This window comes from Leuresthes tenuis, unplaced genomic scaffold, assembly GCF_036924035.1.
Source record: "Leuresthes tenuis unplaced genomic scaffold, fLeuTen1.0.hap1 SCAF_14, whole genome shotgun sequence".
Taxonomy (NCBI): domain Eukaryota; kingdom Metazoa; phylum Chordata; class Actinopteri; order Atheriniformes; family Atherinopsidae; genus Leuresthes; species Leuresthes tenuis.
The window spans coordinates 7,147,253-7,163,753 of NW_027325368.1; the positions used below are offsets into that span (position 1 = coordinate 7,147,253).

Consider the following 16,501-nt stretch of genomic DNA (forward strand, 5'->3'; position numbering starts at 1 on the left):
GCCAAAAAACCTGTGATTGACTTGAACTTTACTGAATAAATCTTCCACTACTGAGCATGTGCATCTGTTTTTCAGGAAAAAGGAGGAATATTCAGCGGGATGTTCAGGAGGTCGCCGAAGCCAGCTGAAACTGCTCAAATCGATCAGGTGGACTTATTAAAAAATACGATTTATCAAAACCACATAATCACACCATTAGTTTAACTTTAAACACTTTAATTTTGTGTCTCAGGACCAGCAGTCGCTTCCTGGCGATCTGTCCGGCAGTAATGACAATTTGGCTGACACTCACTCAAAGGTGAGCTGGGACGTGATCTTCTATGTAGCAAGTGGACTATTTATCATCCAACATTGCTGTTATTGTCTAGATGTAACAATCAGTGATGGTGCCGGTTTATCCCTCTGCTGTCACCAGGAAAAAGGATTTTTTAGTGGGATCCTCCGCAAATCGCCCAAGATTATTGGAGAGGGAACACCTGAGCAGGTAATGATCGTAAAAGTCTGTTTTCCTTTTTAGTTACCCGAGTTTTGGTGATGTCGAAGTGTATTGTGTAAACATGTCTGTTCAGGATCACATAAAGAGCCAAAAGAAAGCTGGAGGTACAGCATGAGGCAGTTTAACACTTTGTTCTGGCTTTTGCAAAATTCCATTATTTGCAAATATCCTCAAAATGGTGCAAAATAGTGTTTTATGTAAAGCAGCAGTGCGTTCCTCACAGTTTAAAGGTCAAAATAATGGCATCATGTGATGCTTACCAATGGAAACCTGAATGTTGTGCGTCAGTCTGTGTAAATCAAAAGATGCCGATGCAGTTACTTCCCGTTGAGATTCAGCATTTTGATAGACACGATTCTAAATATCCTGTAACTACCTTTAAGAAAACTCCACTCTGAGGAGCAAACAGATAGGCAGACTAAAAAAAGTCACTTAGAGCTGTAAGTTCTTGAATCTTCAGTAACAGTATCGTGTACTGGACTCGGATTGATCCACAGTATATGTTATAGTTTAAATGGCAGGTTAAAAAGACCCCTCACTACGAGTCTCGAAGAGAAAATTCAAGCTCAAATATAAGGGGAGTGAAATGGTGGTTGTTGGACGCACTCTGCACTCTGAGGTGTTTTGAGAGGGAACCATCAGGCTCATTGCAATGACAGTCACATCAGGAGAAAGAGTAGAAGAACGCCTGCTATTTGATATATAAATAATCGATGTGGGGGAGAAATTATGGGCGTGAACTAGTGAAAGAAATATGGTCAAAATTGAATGTGTGACGTCTGTGTGTTTTTTCAAAACTGCCAAACCCTTCGCATGCCAAAATATTACTGTCAAACAGTAGTAAGTGTGCTCGTAGCACCCTTAATGAATTAAATTCTGCTAGCAGTGAGTCCCCACTTTGACTTCCCTCCAAACAGAAGAACATCACTCCCCTGCTCTCATCTTCCATATTATAGCCTAAATGTTTCTCAAGTTGGAAGCTCTAGAAAACTTGCAGAGCAGGTGTCTTTCAGGTGAAAACCACCGCTCTTCTTTTCAGAGGTTTTTACCCTGCTGATAGTAGCTTTCATTCTTCTTCCCCTGTCTACAGTTCTAAATGTTGCTTTATGTGTTGCAGCTATTAAAATGCAATAGGAACATTTCAATAAGCTTTGTTGTGGTTGATTTTTCAAGATAAACCTGCAAATGAAGCTTGTACGTAACATTTACTCAACAGGTTTCCTGTTTGGACCTCCTGCATTTAGACCAACATTTCCTAACTTTGATCATCTGATGATGCTCTCACTGCTCAGCTGTTTCTTTTTGCCGTCTGTCGTCTCCTTCAGGGGACGAGACGATCAGCTGCTGGTCTCGCTGGGTGACTGAATATAAAGTTTGAGCCATTTGTGTTTCAGGATAAAGAATCGCTGCAGGCAGAGTTGTCAGCCAGCAATGAGAACCTGTCTGAGAAGAGCGAGACAAAAGTAAGGACGCTCTATGCTTTTCAACACACTGAGAAGGACTTTGTGTTACTGGACCGATAATTTAGTTGTAAAATCAACACTTTTTGTGTGTGTGTGTCAGGAAAAAGGAGGTGTTTTCAGCTCGATGTTCAGGAAATCTCCAAAACTGTCTGAAGGCCCCCGACTGAAGGAGGTAAGATGTCAACATCTGTCACCTCTGAAGCTTAAACTGTGCAGATGTGTTCACAGTGACTCTGAAAGCATCGTTATTTGCCGACTTTATGAATTAGAACACAATCATTTAGCTGTTTTTCATACAATCTAGTTAAAGAGAGAATTTATTCCGCTGTTACTCCTCAGAAAATGGCAGCACACACACAAACATGTTCTGAATTCCTGTGCCCTCTCTTAAATTTGGTTTGTCAGGTTTATTTATGCATGAAAGCGCACTCAATGCTCATGTTCATACAGGTTGGGTAACATTTTTCTTATGTTCAGGGTGCAGAGCCACTACATGGCGAGCTTTCTGTCAGCTCTGACAACCTGCTGGAGAGCAAGGTGAGTCCTCCATGACACACGAGTCAACATGCCTGACCTTCAGCAGGCGTAGCCCTGTAGGTGGAGGATGACGCTCCCAGGTAACAGGTTTCTGTCTTCACTCTTTAGGAGAAAGGTGGTTTGTTCAGTGGGCTCCTCAGGAAGACCCCGAAAGCAGCTGGAGAGGTAAAGCTCCTCAAACACACGAGTAGTTTTCATGTAGAAACTCAGAAAAACAGGTTATGGGGAATTTGTTTTCTCAAATCTTTTGGTCTTTTTGACAGCTGTGAACTGAAGACCGGAATGCATTTGTTTACACCAAGATTATTCTTGAGATTTTATCACCTTTATCATCTTTTTCACTGCAGACATTTTGGCTTGTGACAGCCGAAAAAGTACAAAATAATGTAAACAACCACATTCCATAGAGATTAACAGGTTTCAGGTCTCTACTCTTGTTTAGTAGCTTGAATATGTGATGGAACGGAGCCATCGCTGATGTAATGTTTTCCTGTTAGGACAGGCCACAAATACCTGACATGACCCTGGTTTCTTTGGGGTGGGCCTACCTCACTCACCTGTGAAACTAAATGAATCTCTGTAGCAGGATGTGGACAGATTCAACATTATTCAGCCAACATCTACAGGCGTATTGGCCTAATGAGATCATACAAAAATTACAATAAAAACATCTCATCCGTTTAAGGGAGTAACTTTTCCATCTTCAGAACGAATAACTGTGCTGGGAAAAATAAGACACAGTAAAACATTTGCTGTGTTTGTGTTCCAGGAGAACCTGCTGGCACATAAAGACGTTTCTGGCAGCAGTGACAGTCTGTCTGATGCAGCCAGCACAAAGGTCAGTTTGGCATTGTTTAATTAAACTTCATGCTGTAGATGTCCTATTTTGCTCGGTAAATATTCTACATGATCACCGTACAACAGCTGAGACTTGTGTATTCTTCCAAGTAAAATTCAAGTGTTCTCTGAAATCAGACCTTAGTGTGAAACTAATTTTCAGGAGTTATAATTTTCACTATACTGCACCCTTATTACATCTGTTTCACTGCTGTACGTTAGCCAAGAACAACCTAAATTGAAAAAAATCATCACTTGAGGCAATTCTGGTGAGCTCAGATTGGTTCCAAGTGTTTCAGGGTGAGAAATGAAACCTGCCTTTTGTCCAGTTCTCACACGTTTATGATAAATCAAAGTGAAAACGTGAAAAGTGCATCAACTTCAGAGCCTTTTTGCTTGCGTGTGATAATGACCACTCTTGGAGGGAAGCTCCTAAATTTGATTATCAGTTTAGGCTTTAAGTCTGCCTAAAGTCTTCATGGCGTCTCTATCTTAGCAAAACAAAAAGAAGTCTTTAAGAAAAGATTGGACTCTCACATCCTCAGTGTGGACCAGATGGATGTAACTGATCTCATCTTTTCTCAGGAGAAGAAGTCACAAGACGATGAACTCTCGGGCAGCAGGGAAGGTCTGGCTGACACCAACACCAAGGTGAGTCGTTTTATTCTTCATTCATAGTTGATTTTAACTGCTTGATGTGTAGATTGTATTGTGTATGTTTCCCATTTTTCTGTGACTTTCTGAAACTAACCAACATCAAAACCTACTTGACCGTCCAGCTGTGTGGAGATACTGCTCCTTTTCTCTTTTATTTGTAACTTCCTACTAAATTCTGTGGCACTCTTCATGAAATCAACCCTGTATTGTAGCCCTGTTCAGCTTCTCACTCAGTAAAAATGTTTATTATTGTCTATTTTTAAGTGTTGCATCCACCTCCTCCTTCTCCTGTGCCTCCTTCCTCAAAATGTGAAAAAAAAACTATGAATATGTGTGTTTCAGGAAAAAGGAGGAATATTTAGTGGGATATTCAAGAAACCTCCTAAATCTGCAGAAGCTGCTCAATCTGAGGAGGTAACAATGCAACATGAATCAGTGAATCCAACTCTTTTAGATGTCTTTATTCTGTTCTGTTTTCAGTTAACAGGACTTCAAATGTTTTCATGCATTTTTGGTGTAAAGTTAAGAACAGACAGGTCATTTCTGGCTTTGTTACAGAAGTTTTGTAACTTTTTTTAAACCAATTACTTTCACTGGAAGCCAATCATTTGTGCCCCACTATTGCTTGTTAATGTGTCTGTATCGATGCACACTTTTTAGAAACTTTAAGAACATCTTTTATGGTAACAAATCCTTGTAGAAACTATGTAATTTCAGTAATTAATGAGGATTTTCTAGCGTCATAATGAGTTTTATGTGTGTGAAGATTGAAATTGTTCAGTCATTTTGGTTAAACAGTAACGTTTTAAGGCCTTTAATCTTTCTTTACAGGATGGCCTTTCTGAGACCGAACTCTCAGCCAGCAATGAGAATTTATCTGGGAACAAACAGGTCAGTGAGTTCAAATCCACGTTAATCAAACATTTCAAACTCTTACCCCACATCCTAAAGTCTTCATTTTTGTATTTCATCAGGAGAAAGGTAGAGGCTTATTCAGCGGACTCCTCAAAAAGACTCCCAAAGCATCTGGAGAAAAGACTGAAGCACTGGTAAACTTAATGTACAGAAAGTCTCTAAATGTTCCCACAATTTGAACCGTTTCACATTTTAAAACCGCTTTCAGTTTCAGGACAGAGAAGAGCTGTCAGACGGCTCTGAAGATCTGTCTGAGAATACCGGTAACAAGGTCTGTATAATGTAACAGAGATGTGTAGCTCTCATGTCCCCAGCAGCAGCATTTTACTAACCCCAGCGTCCTTTTTTCAAGGAGAAAAACATTTTCAGCAACATGTTTAAGAGGCCACAGAAACCAGCAGAGGGCGCCACAGCAGAGCCGGTACAGTGGCTGCATCTGACGTTAATGATACTTCATGTTGGGGAGCAAATCTTTATTTAGTTCTACTCTTTTCTGCTTCTGAATGCAGGAGTTGGAGGCTGAAAATAAGCTATCTGGCAGCAGTGAGAATCTGATAGAAACAACCGGCCAGAAGGTATTTCTGCTGAAAACCACTTCTGCATTTGTTTCTGTCTCAGCTGCTTTTGTCATGTGAACATGAACTGAAACCTGCCCACTCGGATCAACTGAGACACCAGCCAACTGTTATAGTTTTGTCAAGCAGACAGATGATTATGTGCGATATTTGTGCATGTTTCTGTCATGTACAGTATGCCGAGTGTGCAGGGTTAAAATTATGACAGCTATTTAACCTGTCATGGAAGTTGGGGGATGTTTGTGTTTTTAGGGGTGATTTAAGCTGAGTTCTGTGGTGTCTAACGGAGGGGGAAAGTGATGTGTCAGATTTAAAGCAGACAGTGATGTGTGAACAGGGAACCATTATTGGACCAGCAGCTGCAAAGCAAGATACATCTCCTAATTAATGATTGTGTTTATGTTGTCTCTCATGTAGCATACAAGAGATTGTAGACGCTATCAACCTTAGAGACTAATGAGTAGAGACAGTGTACATATTTATGTAAACGTAACATCTTTTTAAGAAATGCTGTTTTCAAAACCTGGAGAACAAACTCCACCAAAAAAGTGCTAAAAATACCCAGAGATAAAGCACTGATGATGTTAACTTATGTTTGAGTCCTGGAAAAGAAGGTAGTGACTAAAAAATGAAGGTCTTTGCATAAGATTCCATTCACCTCCATCAAAGGTTGCTAGAAATTTGGGTGTCATGATTGATGACCAACTAACCTTTAAAGATCACATTACATTTGTTGCTTGATCATGCTGCTTCGCATTACTAAATATAAGAAAGATCAGGTCGTACTTAACCCAACACGCCACCCAGCTCATGGTGCAGTATATGGTCATCTCCCGCCTTGACTACTGCAACGCTCTCCTAACTGGTCTCCCAGCCTGTGCCATGAAACCTCTGCAGATGGTCCAGACCGCAGCGGCATGTCTGGTCTTCGATCACCCGAAAAGAACACGTCACCTCTGTTCGTTGATTTCCTCTGGCTGCCCTTAGCCGCCCGCATCAAACTCAAGTCACTGATGTTAGCCTACAAAGTGCTCAATGGAACGGCTCCCATCTGCTTGAATGCTCTCGCAAAGGCTTATGTCACATCTCGGTCCCTCCGTTCGTCCCAGGATTGTCGTCTAGCAGTGCCTACACCACACCTAAGACAATCCAGACTCTTTTCATGTGTTGTTCCACAATGATGGAATGACCTACCGAGCGCTACCAGAACAGGGGCGTCCCTGTCTATCTTCAAGAAACTCTTGAAAACCCAGCTCTTCAGAGAGCATCTCCTATCTTAGCACTTACCTTGTACTTCTCTACCACCTCTATCTTTGCACTTTATCTTTCTGTGCTTCCCTCTATGCCTGCACTCTATCGCTCCACTGTCACCTCTGACAGAGCCTGACTTGTGGTTTCCTTCTATGTAGTTTATTGTTAGCTTTGATTTTAGCTATAATGTTATATCTTCATTTGTGAGTCGCTTAGGATAAAATCGTCTGCTAAATGCATAAACAACATTAATTATCTAATAGACACATGGATACTATATTATTATAATGGTTTTTGCAGCAGCAAATAACAGTGACGGTTCAGAAGGAAAAAAACAATAGAATAATATGTCAAATATCCTAAAATAAATGGGCAGTAATGTTTTAAAAGAAACTAAGACTCATAGTTAAATTGGATAAACTGATGTGGTGTGAGAGGTGTAACCAATACTGCACTTTGTTGTTTGGTAACCTTTGTGTGTATTGTAGACAATCAGCTCTGTTACTGACCTTCTCTGGGGAACAATAAATCTGGGTATGAAATGTAGGCTTAGCCTCTGTGAATACCGAGCACTTCAGTAAATGGTTACTTCTTACCACTGATTACATCAACGCTTGTGCAACAGCTGATGTTGAAATTATGCCTGATACGGCGAGTGTGTTTACAAAGAAGAATAACATGTATGCATGTGGTTGTGTGTTTCAGGAGAAAAAAGGAGGCCTGGCAGGAATATTTAAAAGATCTTCGAGCTTCGAAAGCCTATTAGAGGAGGTCAGTAGCGTACGGCTTTGTAATTACATGCTTTCTACCAAATATCCTGGAATCTAGAATGAAAATGCTCATTTACTGTCATGTCCTGTTTCTCTTTCTTCGACCGAAAAGATGCTTAGATATGTTCTTGTGTCAGAAATGTTTTTACTTAATCAATAAGCATTGCAATAAAAGAGTTTTGGGTTTTTTGGGGGCTCCTATTTACTTAACTGACCTCTTAAATACCGCAGCCAGAGACCTGCAGTCAGTCAGCATGACACGAAAATGTGCAAAAAGCGGCGTGTTATTTCGACACATTATCATGATATCATGTTAGAAATGACCACCCTGAAACTGCAGCCTTCCATACTGCAGAAACCCCATAATGCAGTAAATTGTTGCATTTAGTATTTGTAAGGAATCGTGCTAAACTAGAACATTTTCTACATCAATAAATCTGTTTATTTAGATTTAGTAAATGACCAATAGTACTAACAATGAATATGGGCACTTGAAATGGGATTTTGCATGTACTCTGTTTTTTATGTTTTTTTGTGAGGTAACACAATTGTTTCTGTCTGTTCTGTGATTTCAGGACAAAAACATTTTCAGTGGCATGTTCAAGAAAAGTCCAAAAACATCAGATGAGGTGCGGTAGCAGCCTGTGCACAAACTTGACAAATAATTTGATTTCACTTGTAGTTGTTAGTCTCACTTTTGTGTCTGTGTGTGTGTTCAGGAGCCAAACGAAGCAGGCGAATACAAGAAGTTATCCACCAGTGCTGAAAATCTGTTGGAGGCAAAGGTGCAAATGTTGTCCAGCAGCCACAGTCCTGGCTTGTTTTTCTGAAATTTTCTATCACTGATTATTAACTGTTGATGTTTAATTTGTAGCAGGAGAAAACAGGTGGACTTGCAGGAATCTTTAAAAAGTCACCCAAACCATCCCCGCGCTCCATCGCTGCTCAGGTGACCGATTAATGCTTTCAGAGTTTTCACCTTCAACCTTAAATCTAATCGGACGGATATGAAATACTACTTCCTTTAAGAAAATAACTCTGAGTCCTGTAATATTTAGATTATTAGTACAGATCACAGTAGATGACGAGAGGAGGTGAGGAGCTCACAGCTGTTTTCTCTTCTAGGACCCCCTCAGTGACTCAAAGCAGCTGTCAGACAGCTGCGACAGCCTCAACGAAATTGGGATGGTGAGAGTTTTGTCAAAGAAATAGTGATATAATTTGCATAATAACCTCACATTTCACACAATATTGACAACATAGTTTGAGCTGGAAAGGAGAAAGAAATGCTCATTTCCTTCAGCCCATTAACACCTGATCCAACCAGTTTAAAATGAAAAATTTAAAATGCACGTATTTAATCAAGAAGCCAACCGTCTTTGTTGTTTTGAACCTTCATGAGGAGAGATGTCTTAACTAATACATGAGAAATATTCAAGTGTAAACATCTGATTTTTGTTCCTTCCTTGCTGTCTTCTTACGTGACGTCAGTGATGATGATTTATTATTCAAAACATTTAAATAATTCAGTTTTGTTTTGTTTTTTCTTAAAAGGAAGATGAACTGTTTGGTAGCAGCACCAATAATCTTCTTGAACCCGAAAATACCACAAAGGTGAGTGTCTATATAATATATATATATATATATATATATATATATATATATATATATATATACTGTATATGCTTCGCTTGTATTATTTTTTTGTGTCTTAATTAAATTAAACAAATGCTTCATTCATTACTTTTTTTATTAACAGGAGAAAAAAGTTGGGTTCTCTGGGATGTTCAGACGGACGCCCAAAACTTCGGAGCAGCAGGTACAAACAAAGAAAACAGCGTTGAGGGACATCAAACTAAATTATCTACACTCTCACACGAACAACAGACTTAAGACGTTCTCACACATGGACACTGGAGGTTGCTGCTCACGTAAATATGCAAATATGAGTAAAAGGATGCAGGGAAACTGGTCTAAAGGGAGCAGGAGGAAGCGTGTAATGAAATGAATGATGTTCAGACGGGGGCCGGGCGGAAAATCTTTGGAGCATTTCAGGACTCTCATGCACATGTGTGAAAACATTAATGTCGAAGGTCATAGCTGTAACATGGGGGGAAAGTGAAGTGAAGTGGAGCTAATTGGTGACAACGTTTTAGTGTAAATAAATAGTAAATACAGTCAGTTAAAAAAACGCAATGCTGCAAAAGGCTGAGAAAACTGGTAAAGTTCAGAATTTCTTAGGAGACTAATAATAACATCAATAGATGAAATGTTAAAAATGACAACGTAGTGGTCAAAAGTAGCCGTAGTTGTTTGTCAGTCCTCATTATGCTGGGTTTTAGGAGTCTAACTGGAGTCTCGGCGCGCTCCCGTCATCTCGATCGTTAAGTTCTGACAAAATCGGAAACAGGAAAGTCAATAACAAACATGGTGGCGGACGTAGAAGAACGAGTGACAAGCAGGCGAAAATGGACTGTCCAAAAGGTTTTCTCTTCTTTTTGTTGGGTTTTTCACTACAAACCACTGCACAGACAAGAGCAGCTGCAGCTAAAAGCTGCTTCTCCTCCATTTTTGTAAAACTTCTGCTCAGCATGATGGGGAAAAAATTACATGATGGGAAAAAAAGATCTTGTAAGTTGTAGTCTTGTAAATAGTGACCCTACAAGATTCAGTCTTTGTAAAATCTTTAGTCTGAGGCTAGTCTGGGACTAAAAACTCTAAACACTCGTCTTTAGATGTGAGCTGATAGTCTTTCAGAGTCTTTTCTAAGTCTGTGTTGGTAGCATAAGACTATCAGAATATCATAAATCTGTTTATTGATGTTTTAGTTTGTTAGCTAAACATGCTGTTTGTCTCCTTCTTTTGTTAATAAATATCTGCTTATTTCCACATTCAGATGAAAAATGACTGCGATCCAAGTCTTATATCGTATACACTAATAACGTGACAGCACAATAGTTTCTCGCACCACAACAAAAGATTTACATAAATCAGTTTCTATTTCATATAAACCCAGATAGGCAGCTTTGTGTGCGACCAGCCTAATCGCCGTTAACTCCAGAGCCGTCTGCGTGTTTCTTTGCAGGAAGGTGAGGACATGGTGGCGCCGGTGGGAGGTGGGCTGAGACGCAAGAGGACAATAAAGAAGAAAAGACGAGTATGTCGTTGTTTTCTTTTAAATATCTGGAGACGTTTCAGAACATGAATTTACACTCAGGATTTTTTGTTTTCATGGTTCTCTTGATTGTACAGTTTGAGATTTGAGCTCTGATCTTTACCTGCTCGCACTGCTGCACTTTGTCTTTTCTCTTGATTTTCATCAGGTTGTGTCGTTCCGAATCAAGAAAACTCTTCCCAGAATTCCCAAACTTGGTCAAGCTTCACAGGTATTTACCGCTGTCTGATGAGTTATTCACCCTGCACAGCAAAACGTGACAAAACATAAATGAATCGATTATGTTATTTACTCACTTAGTTAATGACTTTAATGACCTGTTTTCTCTCTCCAGGATTCAGATATGCCTTTGATTGAGGAATCTGTTGAGCTGCAGGACCTGAACGCAGCGCAGGTTAACATCAAAAACATGCAATACGCCCTTTTTATACACATATTAAGGATGAAAACTGCTTTTTTCCATAAATGTTTTTAAATATGCTTTAGATATATTTGTTTGTACCTGATGAAGGAGGTTTTGACAGATCCTCTCATTTTGTCCATTTATTATCAGGTTCTTTTCTTATCAGGTTCAGTTTGGAGTTTTATTTCAATTTTAATTTGCCTTGTTCTTAAAAAACAGACTTTGTGTTACAGTTGTGTTACTGTTTGTTAACCAGGAGAGCACAGTGGAGGTCCAGCCCGTGGAGATGGCATCTTTTCCAACCGAAGGAAACCCCGTTGAAACTGAGCCGGTGTGTTTGTGCGTCTCACTGCGTATGGTTGGCTTATACAGGCCGTTAGTTGTCTCTTCATTAACAGAAGTGCTTGTTTTCAGGAGAACGATGAGCTGATGGAGTGGTGGAGCACCGTGAAAGGTTGTGCATTTACATTTTTTTACATTTGATTTAAACAGAAATTTAATGTAATTTCTCCATTTACTGATTGCATTATTTCTGTTGCTGGTTGCCAGGTTGGACCGAGTGGACAGAGAGCTCTAATTTCCAGGAGGGAGATGGGGAAATGTAAATACAGTTTCTTACTTTAAAGACATTTAAATTCTGGTTACCAAAGAAAATGTATTTAGGGTTCTGGGGAAATGTCTCTGGGGTGAATTTATGGCTCGTTTCTACTTGTACCCACTCAGCTCGACTCGGTTTTTAGGGTTTTTTCGTTAGGTAGTAGCACCTGCTACCAGGTACATTTTTAGCCCCTACTCGGCCGGGTTCTGGTGAGCTGAGTCGAGCCTAAAATGTGACGTCTACAGACTGCAGGCCACTGATTGGCCAGGGAGTGACGTCACTGGATGAGCCATGTTTAAAGCAACGGCGACCGTGCGATTGTTTTATTTCTGTGATCATCAACGAGCTAAACGGCTACACACAAAGCCAAAGACCGAGCAGCAGGTATACCATCGCCTCGATGTCCTCCATCGTTGTGTCGTGTTGTGACGTATACAAATGACGTCACGGGACTTTCGGGCCGCCTTCCTAAAACGACCCCACCCACATTTACGTGGTACTCTAATGTAATGAAAAAGACCTAAAGCCAGTAGAGCCGAGTAGAGCCGAGTGGAAAAAAGACATTTTCTATCTTCTTATTGAGTATTTGTCAGCCTCAGGGTTACAATTTGAAATTTCATGTCTGAAGTTAAATTTCTGTGACGCCTCCAGTGGTTACATCACGTGTGCCTCTGCAGGGCGATGGAGCAGGCGGCCGATCGAGTCTACATGGCAGCCCGTCTTTTTGTGCGTCTTTTCAACCAGCGGGGGGCGTCCTTGCAGCAACGCATCCTGGAGCTTTTGTCTCTGGCCGACGCTGCCGATCAGTTCCACAAGAGGACAGTGACGGCTGCTGTGGGCGGAGGCGTGGCCAGCGTGGCTGGCAGCGTGGCCACAATCACCGGCCTCATTCTGGCTCCTTTCACTTTTGGAGCCTCAATTATTGTCACGGCGGTGGGGATCAGCGTGGCGACGGCTGGCAGCATCGCGTCGGCAACGGCTAACATCACCGACACGGTTCACTCCAACATGGACCGCAAGAAGGTGGAGAAGATGATCCAGGGCTACCAGGAGGAGATCAAAGACATCAGAGAGTGTATGGAGTTCGTTCAGGTGAGGAGAGGTTTGGCTTTGTGAACCACAAGCTTCAGCTTGGTCGAGGTATCATTTACTTCTGAAGCGCCATCAGTTATTACACATAAATATATGTGACTGTACATATTCTCAAAGATCAAATCCAATTCACATCTGCCAGAAAGTTCTGTGTTTCAGTTGTTTCTATTCTAAAATTATTAATCTTATGTATGTATGATGTGCACGTTTGTCACCTCCGTAGCTTAACTTCTTTTACCTCAATTCAATGATAAAATGGCAGCTATTCTAATATGCAAGTCAAAGAATACAATCCTAATATTAGTTTTTATTTTGTGAGTAGAAATCCTATGAAAAGGATCCTTATTGTAAGACATCTCCTCTCTGTGCCTTGTCTGACCCTCCTTTGTTGTCTCTGCCTGCTGTAGGAAGGTATGGACACCCTGCAGGAGTGGGATTTTGAGAAATATTCTCAAAGTGCCGCCAAAAAGGCTTTGAACCATAACATCAAACATGTGATGAAGGAGGGAGGCCGGGCTGGAAAAGCCCTGATGATCAACACTGACAAGCTCATCAGCACTGTGCAGGTTTTAGGCGCCGCAGGCGGTGCCGCCAAAGCCGCCCAGGCCATCAGCGTCACCACAGGCGTCATGTCCGCCCTCTTTTTGGCTCTGGATGTTTTCTTCCTCGCCAAAGACTCCCATGAGCTCCGTAAGGGCGCCAAAACCAAATTCGCCGGCAAGATCAGAGAGGTGTCTAAAGACCTCCAAGACGGCCTCCTGGAGCTGAACAAGGTGAAGACTCAGCTACAGAAGACCATGGATGGCATTGAGGTGGAGGAGTACGAGGAGATTGAGGAGGTGGAGGTTGAGGTGGAGGACGATTTGGAGTCTGACCCGAAGAAGCTGGCTGAGCTGGAGCAGGAGCTGGACATCCTGGAGGAGAAACTGGACAAGAAGGAGGAGGTGGAGCCACAGAAGAGTAAAGAGCCGGAGAGGGGACTGTTCAAACTGAAGAAGGACAAAAAAGAGGAGAAGAGCGTGAAGGAAAAAGCAGAGCAGGAGGAAAAGAAGGAGAAAGAGAAGACAGAAACTAATGCAAAGGAAGAGGAAGAAGGGAAGCACAAGTCTGACTCCAAATTAAAGAAGATTCCTGATGAGAAGAAGCAGAGAAATGATGAGTCGAGTTACAAAATCGACAAAGAAGTTGTACAAGAACAATCTCAGAAAGGAAGCAAGAAAGAGAAAGAAACTGAGAATCGACTAACAGCTGGAAAGGAAAAGAAACATGAGCGTAAGCCTGACAAGACTAAAGAAGATACTGGAGCAGATAAAATGACAGACGGGAAGGAAAAGGAGAGAAATAAGTCAGAGAAAGAGAAGGAAGGAGCTAAGAGCAGATCAGGAGATTCAAAACGAGATGACAGGAGTTTAAAGGCCCACACAGAGTGGGACAAGAGGGACAGTGAAAGGAGGAGCAGCAGCAAGGAGGATGAAGGAGGGACGAAGGTTGAGAGGAAACAGGAGAAAGAGGCGGAAGGTGGGAGGCACGGCAGCAGGAGCGACAAAGACGGAGAAAGAGGAGGCAAACATGAAACGAGAGAACGAGATGAGAGAGGAAGCCATCATAAAGACAAAGGAAGCGACAGGTCGGAGAGTTGGTTGAGAAAAGGAGAGGAGGAGAGAGGAGTGAAAGACTGGAGAGCAGAGATGATGAAGAGCAGAAAAGAGGAGAAAAGAGGAAACAAGGAGACCGAAAGAGAGAACCATAGAAGCACGGGCACGAGGAAGGAGTCGCATCGAGGTCACGAAGAGGCGACGGCGAGGAGGGAGCGCTTGGATCGAGACTCTGTGAGCAGCAAGCATGAATCTGTGAGGAGTCACCAGAGGGCAGGGCCCGACGAGCACAGGGAGAGGGGGGAGGAAAGGCACGGGAGCAGAGTGGAGAGCGCCAGGAGGCGGTTTGAGACCGCCGGGGGCGAGGAGGAGGAGGAGGAGAGGCCGAAGAGGAGAGGAAGCGACAGAGAGCATCACCACAGCCGGCGAGGATCTCGACTTCGATCAAACGCTCTGCGGGAAGAAGGGCTGAACATTTAGTTCAGCAAGATGACTGATGACGTCAGCAGCGTCCTTCTCTCACCGTACCTGCAGCGAACTTCACGGGGTTTTCTAACCTGCCTCAGACACGTGTTGGTGTCACACAGAGGTCAAAGTTCACACCGCAAAGAAGCATCTGGAGTGGACGGAAAGATTAGGTCGACTTCACCAGACGTGTGACGACAAACAAAATGTTGGAGGGATTTCTGTTCATCACGCAGACAGATTTCCACCCAACGTCTCAAACGATCTCATTTTGAGCAGATAGTCATGATCCAGAGGCACCGTCATCGGGTTCAAGATGAGATTTTATCATCCCTGCGGGAATTATCTGTGGACACAAAGCACGCCTTACTGAAGATGAGGGCTAAAATCAACTCTAAGAATACATGATGACACTAAACATCGCTTGTACTGTTTCTCTACTCATCACAGAAGAAACCGAAGCGGTTAAACGGCTGTTTTAAAAGGAACAAGACTAAATATTGTGCTACATATAGTGAATAAGGAGCGATTTCAGATGCTGTCTTGTTCAAATATTCATTTTATCCCAAAATGTTTGCTTTTTCTTTCTCTGAGTGATACAAAGCAGGTGATTTAATTGTTTTTGGTGCTTTCAGCTCTGATGAACTGTTTCAGAAATCAGCTGAGAGGATTTGCAGGTTATGCTGTTTCTACAGGAAATGAACACTTTTAATTATCCAGAGTAGAAGGAAGACGAAGTAAATACTGTGTCTCTCTATCAGTTATGAAACTGTTCAGTGAGACAAAGATTGAAGAGTTTCTCTAAAGCTTTTGTTCCTTTTTGTTAAAAACAACCAGCTGTAAACTTCATGATGGCTTAACGTCTGTTGCTTTCTTGGTGTTTCAGGGCTCAGACGAATGCCCTGTGTTTTTTATTTTTATCCCACCTGGAGACGCAGAATGATGGTTTCTGTGCTGAAATCATGTGATGGTTGCTTGTTTTTCTTAAACTCACCTGTTACATCACCTGTTACAGACTTCCTGCAGTCAGCGCACTTTAACCAGGCGTCGCTTCCTCCACGCCTGCTCTCTCAGGTGACTTCTCCGGTGTTTTCTCTGTTTGTGTTTGTATGTTTATTTACGGGTAAACCCTTTTTTTACGGTGCTGGTTTCCTACTGAACAAATAAATTATTAATAATTCCAGAAATGCCCGTGTTGATGTTTTATCTCACCTGAAAAATGAAAGTACGACTTATTCTTTATATCAACTTCTGCTGGAGTTTTAGAACTAATTGGCTGGTTAAGTTTTCTGAGCTTTAACATGTGAATACCCCCAGGGGGCGACATAGAGCTGTGAAACATGTTTAAATAAAGTGTGTTTGAGCTTTAATCAATATATGTTCATCACTTGTGCTTTTGACTGACTGAAGTTACATCTTTTCTTTTTATCTTCTGAGCCTGTCGGGTTGGTTTATTCACATTTACAAAATAAAGGAGCTTTAGAACGTTTTTACTTAAAGTTCCCAGCATTTCAAAGGTAAGTGTCTCACATGTGAACAAACCTTTAAAACAGCCTGTTATATACACTGCCAGATGATCTATCCATCCTTTATCTTCCGCTTATCTGAGGTTGGGTAGCGGGTGAAACGGGTTCAGGAGAGAAACCCAGACGTCCAGGTGACGCTCTCCAGC

General features: G+C 41.8%; 1 protein-coding gene across 1 annotated transcript; it reads left to right on the forward strand.

Moving 5' to 3' along the window:
* The first annotated feature begins 79 nt into the window (after positions 1-79).
* Positions 80-16,016, forward strand: LOC140268270 (uncharacterized). Its single transcript, XM_072363037.1, has 30 exons — positions 80-147; positions 233-298; positions 416-484; positions 1,891-1,959; positions 2,060-2,131; positions 2,437-2,496; positions 2,605-2,661; positions 3,266-3,334; positions 3,919-3,984; positions 4,333-4,404; positions 4,822-4,881; positions 4,965-5,039; positions 5,120-5,176; positions 5,258-5,326; positions 5,415-5,480; positions 7,437-7,502; positions 8,077-8,130; positions 8,221-8,286; positions 8,376-8,450; positions 8,627-8,689; positions 9,056-9,115; positions 9,261-9,320; positions 10,587-10,658; positions 10,825-10,887; positions 11,011-11,070; positions 11,336-11,410; positions 11,494-11,533; positions 11,629-11,680; positions 12,355-12,769; positions 13,177-16,016. Exons 1-30 carry the CDS (start codon positions 100-102, stop codon positions 14,842-14,844), a joined length of 3,864 nt encoding a protein of 1,287 aa, XP_072219138.1. The 5' UTR covers positions 80-99; the 3' UTR covers positions 14,845-16,016.
* Positions 16,017-16,501: the final 485 nt, after the last annotated feature.